General features: G+C 41.1%; 1 protein-coding gene across 3 annotated transcripts in view; it reads left to right on the forward strand.

The window, feature by feature from the left end:
- The window catches only part of gpx8 (glutathione peroxidase 8 (putative)), a 76,082-nt gene that overhangs the window by 14,684 nt on the left and 40,345 nt on the right, over positions 1-21,053 (forward strand). Inside the window, exon 3 of one of the 3 annotated variants that reach the window (XM_069924354.1) lies at positions 9,317-12,332. The exons of the other annotated variants lie outside the window; for them this stretch is intronic. Coding sequence (XP_069780455.1) covers positions 9,317-9,480 — 164 coding nt within the window. The 3' untranslated portion in view covers positions 9,481-12,332. Of the gene's footprint in view, positions 1-9,316; positions 12,333-21,053 lie in introns of those variants that run through there. 3 annotated transcript variants of the gene reach the window in all.

The following is a 21,053-nucleotide window of genomic DNA, read 5'->3' on the forward strand; positions in this document are numbered from 1 at the left end:
AAGAGAATAGTGATTTTGAAACTGCAAGATCACAAAAAGCATTTCTCCACTTGTTCATATAACAATCCAATTTCCCCTCAAACCTCTTATCTCTGGGCCTCAATTACCTATTTTGTTAAGCCGCCCTTGCATTCATCAGACTTTGAGTAAAGTTGTTAGTTAACCAGCTTTCTTCTTCCAAGAGTCTTTGACAATCTCAGAGGCTCAAATTACATAAGCATTAGATAATTCGTTAAAAGTTAGCAGAGGTAACTGGAAAACCCAATAGACTGAGTAGGCCGCTCCTGCAGAATTATAACTATTTTGTTTTTGTAACCACCAGAGTGCTTATTTCCACGATTATTCTTTCTTCTCATTTTAAATAGCATGAGGTGTTGGTTTTGATGGCTTTTGCCATGCTGTCTGTAACCTGTAATCCATATGTGGCATTGTGACTTAAATTGACATCTTAAATTGTCGTGATAGCACTGGAGTGAGTGCAGAGGACGTTCACCCGAACGTGACCTGCAATGGAGCACTTCAGTGGTGAGAAACTAGAGAGGCTTGATCAATTTTATCTGGAGAGGAGAGGGTTAAGGTGGAACAAGATTGGAAGAGATAATAATGATAGGTGTAGGAAACCTTTTTGCTCATCAGAGACGAATAAAACTAGAGAATACAGATTTTGGGTAAGATGTAAGGGAATTAATGAGAGTTTATTGGGATCTTTTTCACCCAAAATACCCAGAATATAGCACTAAAGGGTGTGATTGAAGTAGAATTGCTGCCAGCATGCAAATCTTGGCAAGCACTTATATTATCCAGGCATAGAAAGAAAGCCTTGGGCCAAGTACTAGAAGATGGATTAATGTGGATAGGTACCCTCTGATCAGTGTGGATGCAGTGAGTGGAGTAGCCTGTTTCCACCCTCTACCACTCTTGAATGTTGTTTACCTGGCAGCAGAAAATTAGACAGCTGGTGTGTTGAACAATTTCAAAATTTTCACAGATAGTCCAGATCTTGCTGTTGCATTGTGTTTTATACTCTGGAACCACTTTGTTTAGTTACAGTATTTCCCTACCACAGTTTCATTATTTGTCAACAGTAATTATCAGAAGAAACTGAAACCGGCCCCAGTCACCCACTCATCCGAGCTCCTGATGCCCCGACTGCGGATTCTTGCCTAGATCCCAGCCACCCGTCCATCCAAGCTGCCGACGCCCTGACCACAGACTCTCACCTAGACCCCAGCCGCTCACCCACCGCATACCAATGCCCTGATCTCCCATCCGAGCTCCCCTGATGCACCATCAATAACTCTAAAAGACTAGAAAACTGTAAAACTGTTAGGCTTTTATTAGCAATAGAATGGAGCCACATCCATGATGGTCAACTGTCCTGAACTGGGGAGGGGGCTGTGGAACCTTTATTCAGGAGTCTGTAGGAGGAGCCACAGGTACAGTCAGCTAATGGGTGTGTCCAAACAGTTAAACATTCATACAGTGGTTTACCACATTCACCCCTTGTTGAGCCTGGTGGGGTGAAGTGAATTAGATGTTATTATAAATTAAGTCTTTCAAGTGGTCTGGTCTACTGCTGCCACCATCATAGTACTGGCTGTGACACAGCTGTTGAGTCCTGGACAGTCTGGAACACCTGTATGTAGACATCAGCTTTGGCTTGGTGGATGTGTGACGACAAGACTGTCATGCCGTTTGCTGGAGCTGGGTTAACATGCCATGGCCCTGGTGCATTATGGGTAATGATAGGTGAAGGGGTTAGGATGATTGGTAATGGTCTCAGGAGCCCCTGAGAGCGGCAGGTCCCTAACAGACTGTGTCCTCGTACCCATTAGGGTATGCCACATAGGTGTATTGGGGTTGATATGGAGGAGGTGGACACTTTTGACCAGTGGGTCGGGCTTGTGGCTTCTCTCGTCCTTCCGGAGTTGGACCGGCCCTGGAGATGTCAGCCAGGCCAGCAGCATGGTTCCTGAAGCAGACTTCCTAGGGAAGAAAAACATTCTTTCATGTGGAGAAGGATTGGTGGATGTACATAGGAGTGATCTGATTGAGTGGAGTGCCTCAGAAAGGACATCATGCCAGCGGGAGACTGGAAGGCCTCTAGAATACAGGGCTAGGAGAGTGGTCTTCCAGATGGTAGCATTCTCCTTTTCCACCTGGCCATTCCCTTGGGGGTTGTAAATGGTGGTCCTGCTCATAGTGATGCCTCTGGTTAGCAAGTACTGATACAGCTCATCACTCATAAAAGAGGTCGCCCAGTTGCTATGGATATAGCAGGGGTACCCAAACAGGGAGAAGGGATTGCATAAGGCCTTGATGACGGGGGCAGTGGTCATGTCCGAGAAGGGGATGATGAACGGGAAACATGAGTACCCTTCAATGATGTTGAGGAAGTACATGTTGTGGTCAGAGGAGGGGAGGGGTTCTTTGAAATCAATGCTCAGACGTTCAAAAGAGCAGGTGGCCTTTATCAAATGTACTCTGTCTGGTCAATAAAAGTGCAGATTGCTCTCTGCATAGATCTGGGAGTACTCCTCAATGGAGTAAGGCAGATAGTGGAAGAACCTGATGACCCTGGGGTGGCAGAAGTCATTATAGAGGGCTTGAAATCGATCTATTTGTGAACTGGCACATGCTCCGCGGGAAAGAGCATCTGGGAGTTCATTGAGATTCCCGGGCCGATACTTCATAATTGGAGGTGAAAGGTTCAATTCTCCATCTCAATATCTTGTCGTTTTTTATTTTACCTCACTGCTGATTTGTTGAACATGAAAGCAACTTTAAGTTGGTCAGTCAGCAAGGTAAAATGTTTGCTCGACAATGGCTTGGACCTTTTCCTCGACAGAGGAGTGTCGAATTTCAAGGTCCTGGAGGGTGTTGGGAAAAGAAGGCTACGGGTCTGCCCACCTGGTTAAGGGTGGCAGCTAGAGCGAAGTTGAATGCATCGCTCTCTGCTGGAACAGGGTGGATTCATCCACAGCGTGTATTGTGGCCTTGGCAATGTCTGCCTTAATGCGGCTAAAGACCACACAGGCCTCTGATGTCAGGGGAAAGGAAGTAGACTTAACAATGGGGTGGACCTTGTCTGCATAATTGGGGATCCAATGAGAATAATAGGAGAAGAAGCCCAGGCACCTTTTCAGGGCTTTGAGGCTGTGGGGAAGGGGGGAGTTCCAAAAGTGGGTGCATGTGATTGGGATCAGGGCCAGTGACTCTGTTCTTCAATGTGAAGCCAAGGATGGCAAGGCAGGTTGTGCAAAATACACATTTAGCCTTATTGTACATGAGGTTGAGGACTCTGGCAGTCTGAACGAATTTTTGGAGGTTGGTGTCATGGTCCTGCAGGTCATGGCCGTAAATGATGATGTTGTCCAGATACGGGAATATGGCCTGCAGTTCATACTGGTCTACCATTTGGTCCATCTCCCACTGGAAGACCGAGACACAGTTGGTGACGCCAAAGGGAACCCTCAGGAAACGGTAGATGCAGCCATCTGCCTCCAAACCAGTTTTCGAGGGGATGAGAAAAGATTTGGAGGGTGTGGATTGGGATGATATTTTCAGGGAAGAATGTAGCATATAAATGGAGGATATCCAAAGGAGAAGTTCTGAGAGTGCAGAGTTGGTACGACCCATGTAGATTAAAGGAAATGTTAGAAACTGTAGGGAGCCTTGGTTTTCAAAAGATATTGGGAACTTGGTTTAGAGGAAGAGGGATATGTACAACAAGTATAAACAGCAGGGAATGGATGGACTTCTTGAGGAATATAAGGGGTGTTTTTAAAAAATCTTAAGGAAATTATAACAGCTAAAAGGAGATATGAAGCTGCTTTGGCAGGAAAAGTAAAAATAAATCCAAAGGGTACATTAAAAGTAAAAGAATAGTGAGGGATAAAATTGGAACCCTTGAAGATGAGGGGTCTGTGAGAAGCCAAAGGAGATGGGTGAAATTTAAAACTTTTTTTTTCAGTATTCACTAAGGAAAAGAATATTGAGCCAAATGAAGTGAAGAAATATGGTAGGGAGATCATGGATAATGAAAGAATTAATAAGGAGGTAATGTTGACTATATTTTAAAAAATCAAGGTAGATAAATTTCCAGGTCCTGACAAAATAATCCCTAGGACCCTGGGGGAGGTTAGTGAGGGGGGCGTTGACAGAAATATTTAAAATGTCACTGGCCACGGGGGAGGTGCCGGAGGACTGGAGGGTGGCTCATGTTGTTCCACTGTTCAAGAAAGGATCCAAAAGTAGGCCTGGTAATTATAGGCCTGTAAGTCTGATATCAGTGGTGGGTAAATTAATGGAAAGTATTCTTAGAGATGGTATATACAACTATTTGGAAGGACAGGGATTGATTCGGAGTAGTCAGCGGGGTTTTGTACGTGGTAGCTCATGTCTAACACAGAGTTTTTCGAGGAAGTTACCAAAAAGTTTGATGAGGGGACGGCGGTGGATGTCTGTTTAGACTTTAGTAAGGCTTTTGATAAGGATCCCATAAGAGGTTAATAAGGAAGGTAGAAGCATTAGGTATTAATGTTGAAGTAGTGAAATGGATTCAACAATGGTTGGATGGGAGATCCCAAAGTCGTGGTGGAAAATTGTTTGTTGAATTTGAGGCCGGTGACAAGTGAAGAGCCTTAGGGATCAGTACTGGGTCCACTGCTGTTTTTCATATATATTAAGCAACTAGATGATAGGGTGGTAAATTTGCAGATGATACAAAGGTTAAGGAAGATTATCAAAGCTTACAGGGTGTTATAGGTCAGTTAGCAGAGTGGGCTGAAAGATGGCAGATGGAGTTTAATACTGATAAATGTGAGGTGCTACATTTTGGTAGGACTAATCGAAATAGGAAATACACATTAAATGGTAGACAATTGAGGAATGCAGTGGAACAAAGGGATTTAGGAGTCATGTTATATAATTCTCTGAAAGTTGAGTCACATGTGGATAGGGTGGTGTGAAGAAATTTAGTATGTTGGCTTTCATAAATCAGAGTATAGAACACAGGAGGTGGAATGTTGTGTTGAAATTGTATAAGGCATTGGTGAGGCCAAATTTGGAATATTGTGTACAGTTTTGGTCACTGGATTACAGGAATGATATAAACAGTATAGAGAGAGTGCAGAGGAGGTTTCAGGGTTGAGTTACAGGGAAAGGTTGAGCAGGTTGGGACTTTATCCCTGGAGCGTAGAAGGTGGAGGTGTGATTTGATAGAGGTATTCAAAATTATAAGAGGGACAGATAGAGTCAGTGTGGACAGGTTTTTTCCACTGAGAGTGGGGGAAGATTCAAATAAGAGGGCATGGATTGAGAGTAAAAGGAGGAAACTTTAAAGGAAACATAAGGGGTGATGGGGGTATGGGATGAACTTCCAGCAGTGGAGGTAGGTGAGATTGATGTTAATATTCAAGGAAAGGTTGAATAGGTTATGAACAAGAGAGGTGTGGAGGGTTATGGGCCAAATGTGGTCAGTGGCACTAGGTGGGAGAAGATGTTTGGCACAGACTAGTATGGCCAAACTGGCCTGTTTTTGTGCTGTAAATGGTTATATTGGCAGTCCTCCAGGCAGATGGGGAGCTGCTGATGAGCTGACTTTAGATCAGTGGTGGAGAATACCTGATATTAAGCTATTTGGTTCACCATATCGGATAAGTGGGAAAGAGGGTATGCGTTCAGCTGCGTATATCTGTTAATGGTCTGACTATAGTCAATGACTATAGTTTTTCTCCACATTCATCACCACCACCACCACTTGGGCTCTCCAGGATCTGGTGCTGACTTCATTAGTGCCTTCATTGAGTAGCCGCTGCACCTCCACCTAATAAAGGCCTTGTCCCTAGTACTGTACCACCTACTTTTGGTGGCAACAGGTTTACAGTCAGGGCTGAGGTTAAAGAACAACGGTGGAGGGGTGATCCTGAGAGTCAAGAGTTGTGCGCAATGGGCAATCTTTTTGGGTTGTGGGCTGGAAATAGTGGGGGAAGAGGCTGGGGAGCTTTTGCTGGTGGAACTGCTGGTTACGGACGGTGAGGTAGGGTATTGAAAGTCCAGTTCCAGCAGCATGGCAGTTCAGTTCAGAGATCACCAAGAGTTTAAAGTCTTTGTAGTCTGTGTCCCGCACACTCAAGGTCACTACACAGTAGCTGCGAACATCAGTCGTATGGGACTTCAAGGCCAAAGAGACTTTGTGGCTTACTGGCCTTACTGTAAGGGAGTAACGCTGCGCCAAGTCGGGGTAGCTGAAGCTCTCTGTGCTCCCACTATTGAACAGGCAGCTTGTCTCATTACCATTAACCTGCTTGTCCATCATCGAGTTGATGAGGGCTACCTTGATCCAGCGTGATGGAGGCTAATATTGGATCATTGTCTGTAGATGCGGTGGAGTGTTCAGGGTTTCTGTCCCAAGATGGCAATCCCCATGACTTGCACACAGTTGCTGCTGGATTTCAAAGATGGCAGCATCGAAGATGGAGCCCCCATGGCCCACACACAGTGCTGCTGGGTTGGAGTGACTTAGACTGAAACACTTTCATGCAATGTCCTTTTTTTCCCCAGTTAAAGCAAACCATGTCTTTCGCCAGGCAGTGTTCCATCAAATGCTTGTTCAGGCTGCAGAAGTAACACTTCGGGTGCTCGCGGAGTATGGACAGGTTGCTGATGGTACATGGCAGTGGTGGCATTCCGTAGTGTTGCGGTCCTCCCACATCCCAAGATGGAGATGCCTGGGGCAACCACAAGGTCGCCGAGTAGGCTTCCATATTCTGGAGGGCTACCTCTAGCATGCCTGCCAGTTCGACTGCCCTCTACAAGTTGAGCTTACCTTGATCCAAAGGCCTCTGCCAGATGTAGTAGGACCTGATGTCCATGACATGGCACCTCTGATCAGGACCCCTGTGTTCATTGCGGCCGTCATGGCCTTACAGTCGCAGGCCCATCCAAGAGTTTGCAGGGCTCAGAGATACTCAGCGTTCAATTCCCCAGGTCGCTGTTTTCTGGTAGCCAGGATGTGTCTCGCGTACACCTTGTTTACCTTCCTCAGGTACTAGCCTTTCAGGATGTCCATCGTCTCTGGGTACGACTTAGTGTCCCTGATCATTGACCATACCAGGGGTTCAACCCGGGAATGTAGTACCTGCAGCTTGTCATTCTCTGATAGAATGATAGTAGGTGATGTTTGCAGTAATGCTTCGAAGCAACACAACCAGAATTTCAAGTTATTGGAGGCTTCCGGCATTGCAGGTTGATTTCCAACTTCTCTGGTTTTCAGATCTGCTCCATTATCAAAATTTATTGCTAATAAAATAATTGATGGTGCATCAAATTCAAGATAAGTTATGAAAAACTGATAGGCTTTTATTACCAATAGAATAGAGGCAAGTCCATGCTGGTCAACTGTCCTGAACTGGGGAGGGGGCTATGGAACAGTCACCTTTATTCAGGTGTCTGCGGGAGGAGTCATAGGTACAATCGGCCAAGGGATGTCTCCAGATGGCTAAACATTCATACAGTGGTTTACTACACTCCTGACGCCCCCAAATGACGCAGGTACTTACTGCGGTCAAAAGTAGTATGTGTGTAATAGCCGACCCCCTAAATTTTACTAAAAAATTGGTCCACAAGATTCCACTATTATATGCATATAATCTGTATACAGTAAATAAAAAGTACTTCAAGTCTGCTTTGCAATTCAATAAAATCAGGGCTGCTATGAGTTTCGATCCCATAACTTATTTTTCTGTTATTTATATTTCAGTCAAACACTTAAATGGAATTAAGAATCTCCAGTTAAATACTCAGGACTAGCTTACATTTTTTTAAACTGTTCAGCACAGTTGACGGAGGGTGAGAGAAAATCAGAACACCCAGAGAAAACCCACACAGGTCACAGGAAAAATAAGTTCCTTATCTTTATACAGAGCCTGATTCAAACCCTGGCTGTTGGCATTGTAATGGCATTGTGCTAGCTGTTTTAGAACCATAGAACATTGCAGCACAGAAACAGGTCCCTTTGGCCCTTCTAGTCTGTGCCGAACCATTTTTCTGCTTTGTCATACTGACCCAGTCCATAGCCCTCCATATCTTTCATCCATGTACCTATCCAAATTCTATATTCCCCCTAATGTTCCCCTTTCACCCTTAACCAATGTTCTCTGGATTGTATCTCACCTACCCTCAGTGGAAAAAACCTTCCTATATTTACTCTGTCTATCCCCTTCATTATTTTAAACATCTCCATCAAATATCCCCTCATTCTTCTATGCTTCAGGGATTAAAGCCCCAAAGTACTTGCCCTGTAACTCAGTTCCTGAAGTCTGGGCAATATCTTAGTAAATCTTCTCTGCACTCTTTCTATCTTATTGATAGCTTTCCTGTAGTCAGGTGACTAAAACTGCACACAATTCTCTACATTTGGCCTCAGCACTGTATTACACAACTTTACCATAACATCCCAACCCCTATACTCAGTACTTCAATTTATGAAGGCCATTATGCCAAAAGTGCTCTTTACAACCTTATCTACCTCTGACATCACTTTCAGGAAATAAACCCAGGTCCGTCTGTTCTACTGCACTCCTCAGTGCCCTACCATTTACTGTGTATGTCCTTTCTTGGTTTGTCCTTCCAAAATGCAACACCTCACATTTGTCTGCATTAAATTCCATTTGCCATTTTTCCAGATCCCACTGCAAGCTTTGAAAATCTTTTTCACTGTCCTTAACTCCTCCAATCTTTATGATTCAAAACCTGCTGATCCAATTTACCACATTATCATCCAGATCATTGATACTGATGACAAACATGATGTTTTATTTCCAATAATATTTTTAGTTAACTTCTTGATTTTAATTAAATGTATCTTTTAAACTGCTTTATCTTTTGCATTCAAAATATCAGAGACGTTTAAAAGCAATTCAAACCCCTTGGACAGCAGAATGCTGTAAAAAGGCCATTGAGATGTTTCAGGGCAGAGCATCAAAATATAGTGCCTCAGGCCACGTGGCCAAGTGTGCTTCATCAGAATGCCTACCATATGTGGAGGATCAGTCATCTTTCTCAGGATCAGACAACAAACTCCAGCAACAGGCTGTCTACAGTGCAATCCAACCTATTGTCTGAAAAAAATCACTCCCTTCTAATTTGGTGTATTCTACCTTGTTAGTGACCCCTCCCCCTGGCATTTTAACAGGAATATTTTTGCGCTTGTGATTAAGCAAATTATGACAGTTTCAGAAGTTTCCTCCTACTCTTTAGTTTATGCATTAACTTTATTTGTAGTTATGATTATTTATGTATTTTAAAATTTTAGATACAACAAAGATGGAACCTCGATGGAATTTTTGGAAATACCTGGTCAACCCAAAGGGTCATGTGGTAAAGGTCTGGCGAACTGAAGAACCCATGGCAACCATCAAGCAAGAAATATCAGAATTAGTGGCAAAAATTATAATCGATAAAAGAGACGAGTTTTGAACTAAGCTGCTGTGTCAGACAACTTCGTTGTTTGAAGTTTGATCATGGTCGGCACTTCTCAAGCTTATGTAAGCTGTTGCAGTTTAACAGTCATGAGGAAGATAAAAGCTCAAACACCCAAGAACCCAGCCATTAAACTTCCCTCGCCTCTTAAATATCCAGCCACACAGATGTGTTTCAAGTCCCGATACTGAATATTGAAACTATATCTATTGAAATATGTGGTCACCATTTTGTTCAATATCTAACAAATATTTAATTATTGTGTTACAATAGAAATGTGCTATCTTTTTGTGGTAGACTTATAGCTATTGAAGTTTACATGAGGTGTCTTGTTATATAGGTAAACATCTCATAATATTTTTGAAAATTACCAGTCCAGCATTACAGTTCATGTAAACTACAACAGCAAGTTTATACACAATGTGATAATCCTGAAATCAATTTAAATTTGATGTTTAAACAACCACTAAGAATGAACAGATTATCTTTTCCATTTCCATTTCTCGAAGCAACCTAAATTTGGACGTTACTTAAAATGGACATCATTTAGGTTTCAGTATATGTTTTGTGATTTGAAAGGTGATTGAAATGTTTTGTTCATATCTAGGATCAGACCTAATCAATGTCACAGAATTCTAGATTTCAAGTTGTTTAATTAGTTACATTAATATGGTAGAATCTATTAACAAATATTTCCTAAACATTTGTTATATTGTCCATAAAGCAAAATATATTACCTATAGTATTTAGGGTAACAATGCCTGGTAAACATCTTGATACTTCACTTAAGTTGAAGTGGGGGCGTGGCATGATGTCATAGGGAGAAGACGTGGGAAGACACCCCCTCCTGGAAGAACTATTTAAAACCCATTTGAAAGTTTTAAAAACTTTTTATAACTGTTGATTACATTGCTGAAGTACCTTTCAAACAGTCATGAGGAAGATAAAAGCTCAAACACCCAAGAACCCAGCCATTAAACAGTCAACGATTACTGAAGTAACTCCGCCTACCTTGCACACGAAGCCTTCAGAGTTGACTTCAACGCAACCCAGACCACAGCATCAATCGACTGGTGTACTCCACGCCAGTGCAGAACTCGAGTACTGCTACCCAAGATGGCGCCGGCAACTGACATCGATCTCCGGGCCAAGAGGATCAATTGCACATGCGTGAAACTTTGCACATACACATTACATTTGAAATGGCCAAGGCTTCGGGGGGGTGTGGGGATCTAGCCTCTCTCAGTCCAATGACGCTGGACTGGAGTGGGGGGGGAGGGTTTGGCACCCATAGTCGGGTAGTGCCGACCCCTATTTTGATGGAGGAGGACGTCACAGGAATGGAAGAAGGAGCAACTTGTGGAGGAAGAAACTCATGTTTAAGGGTAGGCCTCCAGTGAGGCAGACTTTTAAGCTTAGTCGCTTTGAGGTGGCCAGAATACCCCGATGTAAAGCCACATTTTCTACCCAAATGTGGCAGTCGGGAGGCCACCTGAAAGCGCAAAACCCAGCCCCGAGCAGTACTCACCCAAACCTCCTCAAGGAAGTATAATCTCCGCATCTGAGCAGTCCCCTGTGGCTCCTGAAAGCGGCTGCTAGGGGGCAGACTGATATCATTCAGCCGGCAATGCCCCTCCTCGTGCCGGCTGCCCCTGTCCCTGCCCCGATGTCCCACACCAACTGCCCCAGCCTGACAGCGGGCGGGACTACGGCCACAGTTGACAGGAGCTGGCATTCACTCCAAGGCGCCTCTCCTGCAGCCAGCCCTTTCAGGTGCCAGATTAGCACCTTCAGCGCTGCCACCTGAACGTCTATTCAAACACACCCACAGCCTTTTCTTCAGGAGCATTCTCAGAGTGATTGCACCTGAAAGCGGCTTAAGTCTGACCCTTGTCATTTCAGATTCTGCTTTGTCTGAGTTATCTAAAGGCTTCTTCAGGTGTATGAATGCGCCTGAAGAAGAGAAAGCGGCCCTTTGATTTTCCGTTCAGGTGGCAGTGCTAAAAGCACAGCGCTGGCCATCTGAAGGGACAGCTGTACCAGGATGCACATCTGAGCGCACTCCAACTCCTGTCCCTTGAGCTGTCAAGTTAGGATGGCTGGCTGTCAGCTGGGACAGCCAGCGTGGGCTATCCCCCGTGGAATGTCCCCACACTGATCGCTCTGCCCCCCGGCGGGGGAGAAGGGGGCTAGAGCAGCTGGCTGGGGAGAGGGGGGCTGGAGCAGCCAGCTGGGGAGAAGGTGGCCAGAATGTAAAGCCACATATTCTACCCCTATGCAGCTGATGAGATGCCAACCTGAATGCGCCAAACGCACCTCCGAGGCGCCGACACCAATCCTCCTCGGGGAGGGATAATCGGCGAATTTCCGGGCTCCACTGAGGCACCTGAATGTGCGGCCGCTGGAAGCAGCTGCCTAGGGGCAGGTTGATGACACTATCAGCCAGCGACACAACTCCCTGACATCCCCCCGCCAAATGACCTGACAGGACCCTCCCCACTGCCCAACATCCCCAGCCGGCTGCCCCTGTCCCAATGTTCCCCTGCTGGCTGCCCCTGCCCCGATGTACTGCCAACCTCCCCTCCCCAGTAGGGTAGGGTCTGTTGGGCAGCGGGGCGGGGGACTTTGGGGCAAGGGTGGCCGGTGCGGCTGTCACAGTCAAGCTGGCCGCTCTCTGCTGCGCAAAATATGGCATAGTAATGGCGGTCTTCCCTACCCATAAAGCCCCATGCAGCTAGAACTGCGGGGGAAACACAGAGCGGTTCCATCTGCATGGGGGATTATGGGTAGGGAGGACGGCCATTGCTATGCTGCATATTTATGATGGGTGGCGCTGTGGCACCAGTCGCCCCCCCCCCCCCCCCCCCCCCACCATCAAATGCGGAGGTGCTACGAGGCGCCTCTGGATATCAATAGGCCCTTTCGGGTGGGCTGTTGCAGCCTTTTAGGGCTGCCACCTGAAAGGTGAGTCTTCAGGCTGGGATCCGCTCCTGTAACTGCCTTCAAGGCGGAGGATGCACCTGAAAACGGCTTTTGTGTTTGAAAGTAGTGGATAAGGTTCAAGATAAACTTAAGTTGAAGTGTTTACATCTGTTTGATTGACTGATCACTGGTTTATGTCCACAATCACAGTTTTTAGTTTTCAGACTGTATCTTTAAATATTTAATCCAGGTCATCTGGTTCATTCATTCTTTTGCACTATTACCAGTTAAATTCTTATTTCTCAATTCTTATCTACTTTCTAATTTCAGTTTGAGAATATGCAAACCTGAAGAAAATCTACATTTCAGATAGATTGTCTCCAGCATTCAAATAAATGTGTTGGATAATGATGATCTGATTCTATGAAACAATATGATATAATGCCAACCTGTACAATAACATTATTTTAATTTACCTTTTTTAACTGTATTGCAAGACTTTCTCCAGTGAATGTAATCAGCCAATAAATAATATAGTTCGGTTGCCCATGACAAATTATAGCACCTAGTCAAGTGTGTGTGAGATATAAGGAAGATAAATGCACCTTCCAAAATACTTTTGGTTTCATAAACTACCATATCCACAATTTATCCAAACTATTTATAATGGCAAGGCTTTAGTTTGCATTTGTTAAAAGATCAATTTTCCCAAATAATGTATCAATAATTTTGTAGATGCTTCAATTTTTTTTTGGCCTGAGGACAATACTCCTGATTGTAATTGTGCCTTATTGCAGGCAACCCCAGGGGTGCATTTCTAAAAAGCAATTTTCCAGAACATGTCATCTGCACATGTCAAGAAACGTGCACTTTTTTTAATAATGTTGACCTGTTTTCTTTGTATTCACATAAATTCTATGAGTCCGAGTTTTATTCTGTATCTCAAAGTTTTGGACCATTATCTGTGAATTCTGCACAGCAAAATTTCTGTAACCTGTATGGCCATTACACAGGTGCCTGTGCTCTGTCACATGGCAGAACAGCTGTTTGCCTAATATGGATAAAACTAGCCTTAGAGCATATTGAATTTTTTTTTAATACTTTAATTTTGTGGTCAAACATGTATCAAGAATTAACCATTACCCAAATACATAAATTTAAATGAAAAAAATCAATGATACAGGTTGTCCATATTTCTAAACAACCCATCCCCTCTCTTCCCCCCCCCCCAACATAACACTGAGATAGAAAAGAAAGGAAAGAATGAGAAAATAGAGACAAAAAAGCAAGAAAGAGGAACTATTGGGATCCACTTCAGAGGATCTAATTACTTTTCTTACCTAGACCTCAGACAAGGACCTCAGAACAAGGATGTAGAAATCAGGAACAGAATAAGTAACCCTAAATATTCAACACTGCATTTTGAAAATTTGGTTGCCATACCTGCCAAAATGCTATTCTCGTTCCTTAAATTACATCATTTTCTCCGGCGAACACAACTATACATTTCCACATTCTGTCAGGCTATATCCAGAAGGGAATCAGACTTCCAAGTAACCACAATATATTTGCTGGCCACTGTCAATGAAATTTTAAGAAATTCTAATTGGTACTTGGACAGCCTCAGTTTAGGTCTTGTGTCCACAATAAGAGAAACAATTCTGGACTTTGTGGCAATTGTTTCCTAATAATCTGGTCTAATAAATTTTCCCAGAAAGGTTTCACTTTACAGCATGACCAGGTAGAATGTAAAAAGGTTCCCATTTATTCACCGCATCTAAAACATATATCTGATATATTAGAATTTATGTAATTTCTGCGGGGTAAGATGTAGCTGATGCAAAAACTTGTATTGCACCAATCTATAGCTTACATTTATTTTATTGGTCATGCTGTCTTGACATAGATCGGACCAGTTTTTATCACTAATACTAATATTCAAGTCAAATTGCCATCATTTTTTTGATTGATATAACTCCTGCTTAGGAGTTTACAACTGAAGTAGAGAATACAATGCAAATGTAAATTTCCATGTATTCACCTTTCAAATCAGAATCTCCATTTCACTGCACTCTGGTAACAATCATGGCCAGTCCTAATTCATTTCTGAAGAAAGCTCTTAATTGAAAGTAGAAGATTGTATTGTTAAGAATATTATATCTATTTTTTTAACTGACATTAGTTCAAATGGCATTAGTTGCCCTTGCATATAATAATCTTCTGCATACCCCTTTCTGGGACCATGTATGTAGAATTTTATTATCCATTGTTAAAGGAATTAATCTATTTTGAGACAAGGGCATTTTTGGAGATATTTTTCATTTTGTTTCAATTATTCAATTTATACCAAATATTCAAAATATGCTTTGTTAAAGATACTTTTTTTCCACCAGAAATAGATTTTGTGTCCCATTTATAATACAAGATCTTCTGCTACTCTCTCTCTGACTTTGTGCAGTTCAATTTCCACCCACAAAGGCTTGTCTCTTCCATCAAAGAGGGAAGTGACAAATTTCATCTGGGCCACCCAATAGTAATGTTTAAAATTTGGAAGTTGCAAACCTCCCATATGGTATTTCCAAGTTAATTTTTCCATGGAAAACTCTGGCTAACATTCCAAAGAAAATTTCTAACCAATTTATTCAAATTTTGAAAAATATTTCTGTGGTAATGGTATTGGAAGAGTCTGGAAAAACTCTTAACAATTAAAGTTTTCAGAAGTTATCCATTTATTTAAATCTAATTCAACCTTCTTAAGCAAGGTTATATAAATTTTTCAAATCATTATCTGTTTTAATCACCAAATACTTAATACATTCTTCAACCATCTAAATTGCGTAGTTCTTTGACAATTTGTATAATCCCCATCAATTAACAGCATAATCTCAATTTTGTCCCAATTTGTACCCAGAGACCCTCCTGTAGTCTTCCAGTTGTAAATGCAGTTTTTGGTTTCTGGTTCTGTCAGATATATTAATACATAATCTACAAAAAACTGATTTTATGTTCATATTGCTCACTTTTTGAATTTGTTGAACAGTAAATATGTTTGGCTGGGTAAAGGCCAACGCATCTTTTGAGATGTAAAAAGTTTTTCAAAACTCCCTCACATCCCAATATAAAGTAGCTACTCAGTTATATCATGATACTCTTCTTCCACAGTTACTTAACCAACTCTTGCATATTCCTCTGTTTTTATTTCTATTTATCTACCACTATCTGCTGTTAATTCATTGTACAGCAAGCAACTGGCACCCTCGAGCACTGCCAAAAAAAATTAAGGAAAATAAATAAATTGAAGTAAATAAGAACAAATAAAAGTTTAAAACAAATATTCAGGAAGCAGAGTGCCTTGGTCATGCTTTGCTTGTAACATCTGTTTGAATAAAGTTATGTTTGAATAAAATGGCATACCCAGGATGAAGAGCTGGTTGATGCAGTTCATCATTGGGGTGACTCTCTAAGTGTCTCCTTATCCCTGCTTAGTAAGAATCTTAATTAGTATATTAGTAAGGCTTTGTCTGTAAACTTGGGAGCAGTAGTGTTATTGTTCGTCTTTCAGGCAGCTCCATGGAGGGGAAAGAACTTGGAAATGCCGCTATGGTTAAATGGTTTCAAAGAATGTGACTAAAAATAAAGAAAAATGTTTTAAGGTTTACATATTCATGCAAGTGAAGTTTGTTCAGTGTAAATGCAGTATAGCATTTTTGTATTTTAAACTATTTATTCTTAATCCAGGTGCATTAGTTATGCATTGTAACAGTGAGTTTCAAGCACCCTGTAGGTGCCAGATACCAGAGGTTTTACTGTGTAACACGTTTGCCTCTTTATATTTAGGTTGTCCATTAACATAACAGTGAAACTAGGACACCTCCAAAAACAGCATATGTACAGGTTTGTTTGCCCATATGATATAAAAGCCAGGAGTAGGCCATTCAGCCTTTTGAGCCTGTTGCATGGCTGATCTTTGCTCTCCTGCAGTAACAATCTCCTGATTGCCTTCAAATCTAAAAATTGAACGACTCTACCTTGAATAAACTTAATGACAGAAACTTCATGCCCCTTCTAGGAAGAGAGTACCAAAGATTTGGTTCTCTCTGGGTGAAGAAATTTCTTCTTATCTCTGGCTTGAATGGCTGGGAAAACATTAAACTCTGCAAATGCCCATGGCAGAGCCAGCATTCAGTGACATTTAGCTGTGGAGTCACCAGTTGCACCATTGCCTTTTATCTGCTGTGCCTATATTCATGTTAATTTTGGACTGCAGAGGTACAAAGTATTTTTCAAGAATTATGGATGTGAGGTTGAGCTGTTAACTTTTTTGAGAAAGAAAAACATCAAAATCTTAGAAAATAGGTTGGAAAAAGTTATTGGGTAAGGATGCAATGATTTTTCTGTGATTATTACATTTTTTTTGAGTGAAGTCCTTGTATAGGGATAATGGGAGGGTTTGCAATTTTTGGATGGTCCACAGCAATGAAACAAACTCCTGGAGAAATGATACCAGACTTTCTCTCAAAGTTATAGTATCAGTGACAGTTTTGGGCTTTCAAATTCTCTCCCTTGCTACCTTTCTTTAAGACCATTCTTAAAATCTACCTCTTTTTTAATCATGGGGCCTAATATTTTCAGAATCTTTAAAGAACCTTGGGATTTTTTGTACTTTAAAGGCTTGTTCTGAAATTATGTGTACTTGTTACTTTGTTGGCATTTGAGAACTTCATTCACAAGTTCTTAAAATGAGTGTGGCTTAATTCTGGTTTGATCTATGTATGAGCTTTCACTGCTCTGTTTAATAGCAGTAATTGTGATTTGCATTTCACTTTTAAATGCTTGAATTCTAGTAAATGTGATGAAACAATATAGCAAGATTCATGAAAAGCGAAAATCAACCAATAAATGAAAGATTTAAAGATAAGATCAGAAGAAAACTGCAGCAGCCCTGCTGTGAATAATTGTGTTTGGGAAATTAATACATTTTGATGTATATCAATGTGATTACATTCCTTGAGCTTTTTGACAATCTATGCAAAACAAATAAAAATATTTTATTTGAATGGTTTTGTATATTTTAAAGTATTACATTGATTTATATGCCTGTGTGTATACTTGCCAGAACAACTTTTTAGTTTCCATTAACAAAATTAATTCCACAAATGTGTGCTGTCAGGTTGTGCGACGTCAAATTCTCAATGAGTCAGAACTTTGTCATGATTCCTGCTCAACAGGTAACCCAAACCAGTCCCATCAACTTTGTCTGCTTCCCCTCAAAAATACAACCCACACTTTGGAACCCTGTTCCAATCCAGCTCTCACTGAACTGTTCACACTAATGACTACTAGAATTTCATCTAATCTAAATTAATTTTATCAAGACCTTCCCCACTACCCAAATCATTTTCTGTTCAAAATACTATAATGCCTTGGCTAACATTCTTCATTAGATTTCTCCCGTTCCTCTTCTTCTGTGCCCTTCTGTTTTCCAGTCCTGCACTTTCTCCTAAATGTGCTTGTATGTTTTATCCTCACCTCTATTCCCACTCAGGTCTTATCAATCTGCTGATTTGGAACAGCAACAAAATAGATGCACTGGGTCTCTGGCTGGCACTTGCTGGGTCTAATGGGTACACTGATGCATAACCACAAAGAATTTGGCAATGATGCTATCACAATAACAAAACTTAGTCATTATTGTAGTGAGATCATGACCAGTTATATACGTGATCTCTGAAGAAATCAGGTGGTCAGCCTTGTGTGTGCAAGAGTTGTTGAGTCCCCATGCTACAGCAAGTTACTGGAGTACCAGCTTCCTGAATTGGAGAATGGCTTCAGCTTATTCACCAGGTCCAGTAACTCAAGAACATCTTATGAAGTGCATTGGACTTTTTTTTTTGCAATGATCAAGGTAATATAATTGTTTTGTTGCTGTGAGGCCATGAGCTGATGTGGTAGTGCATGTAGCTGTTGATTCCTATTTGACAGCCAGCTAACATTACACTGCCTAATCAACACACATATTCCTAATTAACTCCAAATCATTGTTCCTGGTAAAGCCCTTGCGCATACTTGCTGAGTATTGTAAGCAGGTACTTCTTTCACTGGATGATCTGTCAGTACCAGACAAACAGCTGCACAAGGACTTTACACAAAAACAGCAAATAAAGGAGGGAAAATTTAACTCCTAAACCATTGAAAGTCCCAAATGAAATGATTTATAAATCACTGGGCTATTATTCTTGTTCTTCACACATAGGGCCATAAAAATATATTTGACCCAAAACATAATTTGAGTTGGAATTAAATTATGATGTCAAAGTGTATCGTGAATCTTGATCATGTGTAATAAAGCCACCAAGAAATTTAAATGGTTTAGTTCTTTATTTTCCATTAAGAACATTTCCATACTAATCTCTTCATTCATACTAAGCTGAAAATTTTCAGTCCATAAAATAACGGTTGCCAAGAAATTACAATAGATTAAGCATGCACGGGAGGAGGGCAGCAGCAAGTTAACTGGTCTCAAAGATGGATACAACCAGCTAACATTACACTGCCTTACCACCATGCACAAAATGGGAGGTTGTTTCTTCTTCTGGTGAGTTTCTGCTTGTCCTGGTGAAAGAAGTATTGGCAATGGGGCAGGTGGCAGGGTACTTAGCAGCTGCTGTCTAAGCACCATGCAGCCAGCTAACAATACACTGCCTACCTGACTCATGCTATCATAAAGCTCCATACTTAATAAATTTGCAACAACAATATCCCTTCAGTGTCTTCCAACTAGTGTAGAGACATAATTACATTGTGCCAGGTTAAGTTGCATGTGTATTGATGGCAGGAAACCAACTCAATAGACCTTTGTGTCACTAGAATAATTTATGGCTGGTAGCTCTCCTGATATCCTACCTCAACATCGTCATAGAAGATTGTCAGATCTTGTTCATCACTTCCCCATTTATACCCATTCTCCACTTGGGTAATGCCTCCCAAAAGTTGATGACAGGAGAGCAGAATAATTGCCCACTTTAAATAATCCCTATGCCACCAGTGCTCTGTGATTAGTAAGGGATTGCTTAAGGTAGTAAGTGAGTGGGAAGGAAAGGTTGAGAATCACTGATCTAGACCCAACTGTTACTGAAATAATTTGCTTGGCACTGTATATGTGTGAAAAGGAAAAAGTGTGTATCATGGTTAATGTGATTTATGGTGTGAAAAATAAAAAATTTTTTTAAAAAAAAGAAAAATTGTCATTGGCCCATATCCTTTGGAGTTATAAAACCGTGCACAAAACGAGTCAATTAGGAATGATTAAAACAGTGCCTTTCAAACTTTTTCTTTCCACCCACATACCACCTTAAGCAATCCCTTACTAATCACAGAGAACCGACGATATAGGGATTACTTAAAGTGGTATGTGAGTGGAAAGAAAAAAGTTGAGAATCACTGGTCTATTGTTAAAGTTCAAAATGTTCTCAATTTGCCTTTCCACTTTCAATACCCTGTGCCCCTATATCCCTGGGCCCTTCTGCATGCATTTTAGAACAGTTAATTACATTGCCTCTGCTTATTCTTCCTTCCAAAATTCATCAACTCACATTTCTTCTTTAGTTTTCATCTCCCTAAGATTTATGTCCCACTTGTATCTCAGTTTTCTCTTCATGGATTACAAATTCAGCCAAGTTTTGAGTCATCCTCAAATTTAGAAATTGTAGCTTGCACCTCTAATTCCTGATCAGTAATACTGATGAAAAAATGTAAAGGCCCCATCAGCCTTTACTGTTTTATAAATCACTGGGCTATTATTCTTGTTCTTCACACATAGGGTCATAAAATATATTTGACCCAAAACATAATTTGAGTTGGAATTAAATTATGATGTCAAAGTGTATCGTGAATCTCGATCATGTGTAATAAAGCCACCAAGAAATTTAAATGGATTAGTTCTTTATTTTCCATTAAGAACATTTCCACTGTTCAGCTTCTTCAGTCTAAAAGAAACATTCACCGTGATTGCATTATCTTTTATTTAGCCAACTTCATATCAATGTCCTGTCCACCTTATTCCGAGACCTAATTTGTAAAACCGTATCCATAGCTGTCTTTGGCTTTACGTAATTTGTTATGAATTTTAAATGAAGCGGTGACAGTCAAAATTTTGTTCTCTCTGCACAGCACATTTATCTCTCACACATTGTCTATATCCGTTTTAGAGATTAAGATTAGATTACATTGCAGTTGTATCTAGATTATAGGATTGTATACTGCTCTGGAGGAGATCTCAAATTGAGGCTGAATCCTAGCCAGTTCTTATTAAAGCCACCTCATAGTAACTTTTTTATATTTTTGTTAAGGGACACTGAAATTTATTATATATTGTATGCCAAAGATGCATTCTGAACATTGCATTGAATCAATCTCTATTTTTCTCAGTTTATTTGGGTTAACAATGGAAGCTCTGACTTTTTGCATGTAGAATATTAATTACTACTGCTAGTATTTGCAAAATAAAAGGAAAAATGCACATGAATGGCACCTTATTATCTGTAAACGATCATCTCAATTCCATCACTTTGAAGCACTTGAGTAAAAGAAAAAAACCCAGCAAAAGTGTATAATATGGTACCCGAGATAAAACGAGGCTCCAATATAAC

Source organism: Narcine bancroftii, chromosome 3 (assembly GCF_036971445.1).
Source record: "Narcine bancroftii isolate sNarBan1 chromosome 3, sNarBan1.hap1, whole genome shotgun sequence".
In the NCBI taxonomy this organism is placed as follows: Eukaryota; Metazoa; Chordata; class Chondrichthyes; order Torpediniformes; family Narcinidae; genus Narcine; species Narcine bancroftii.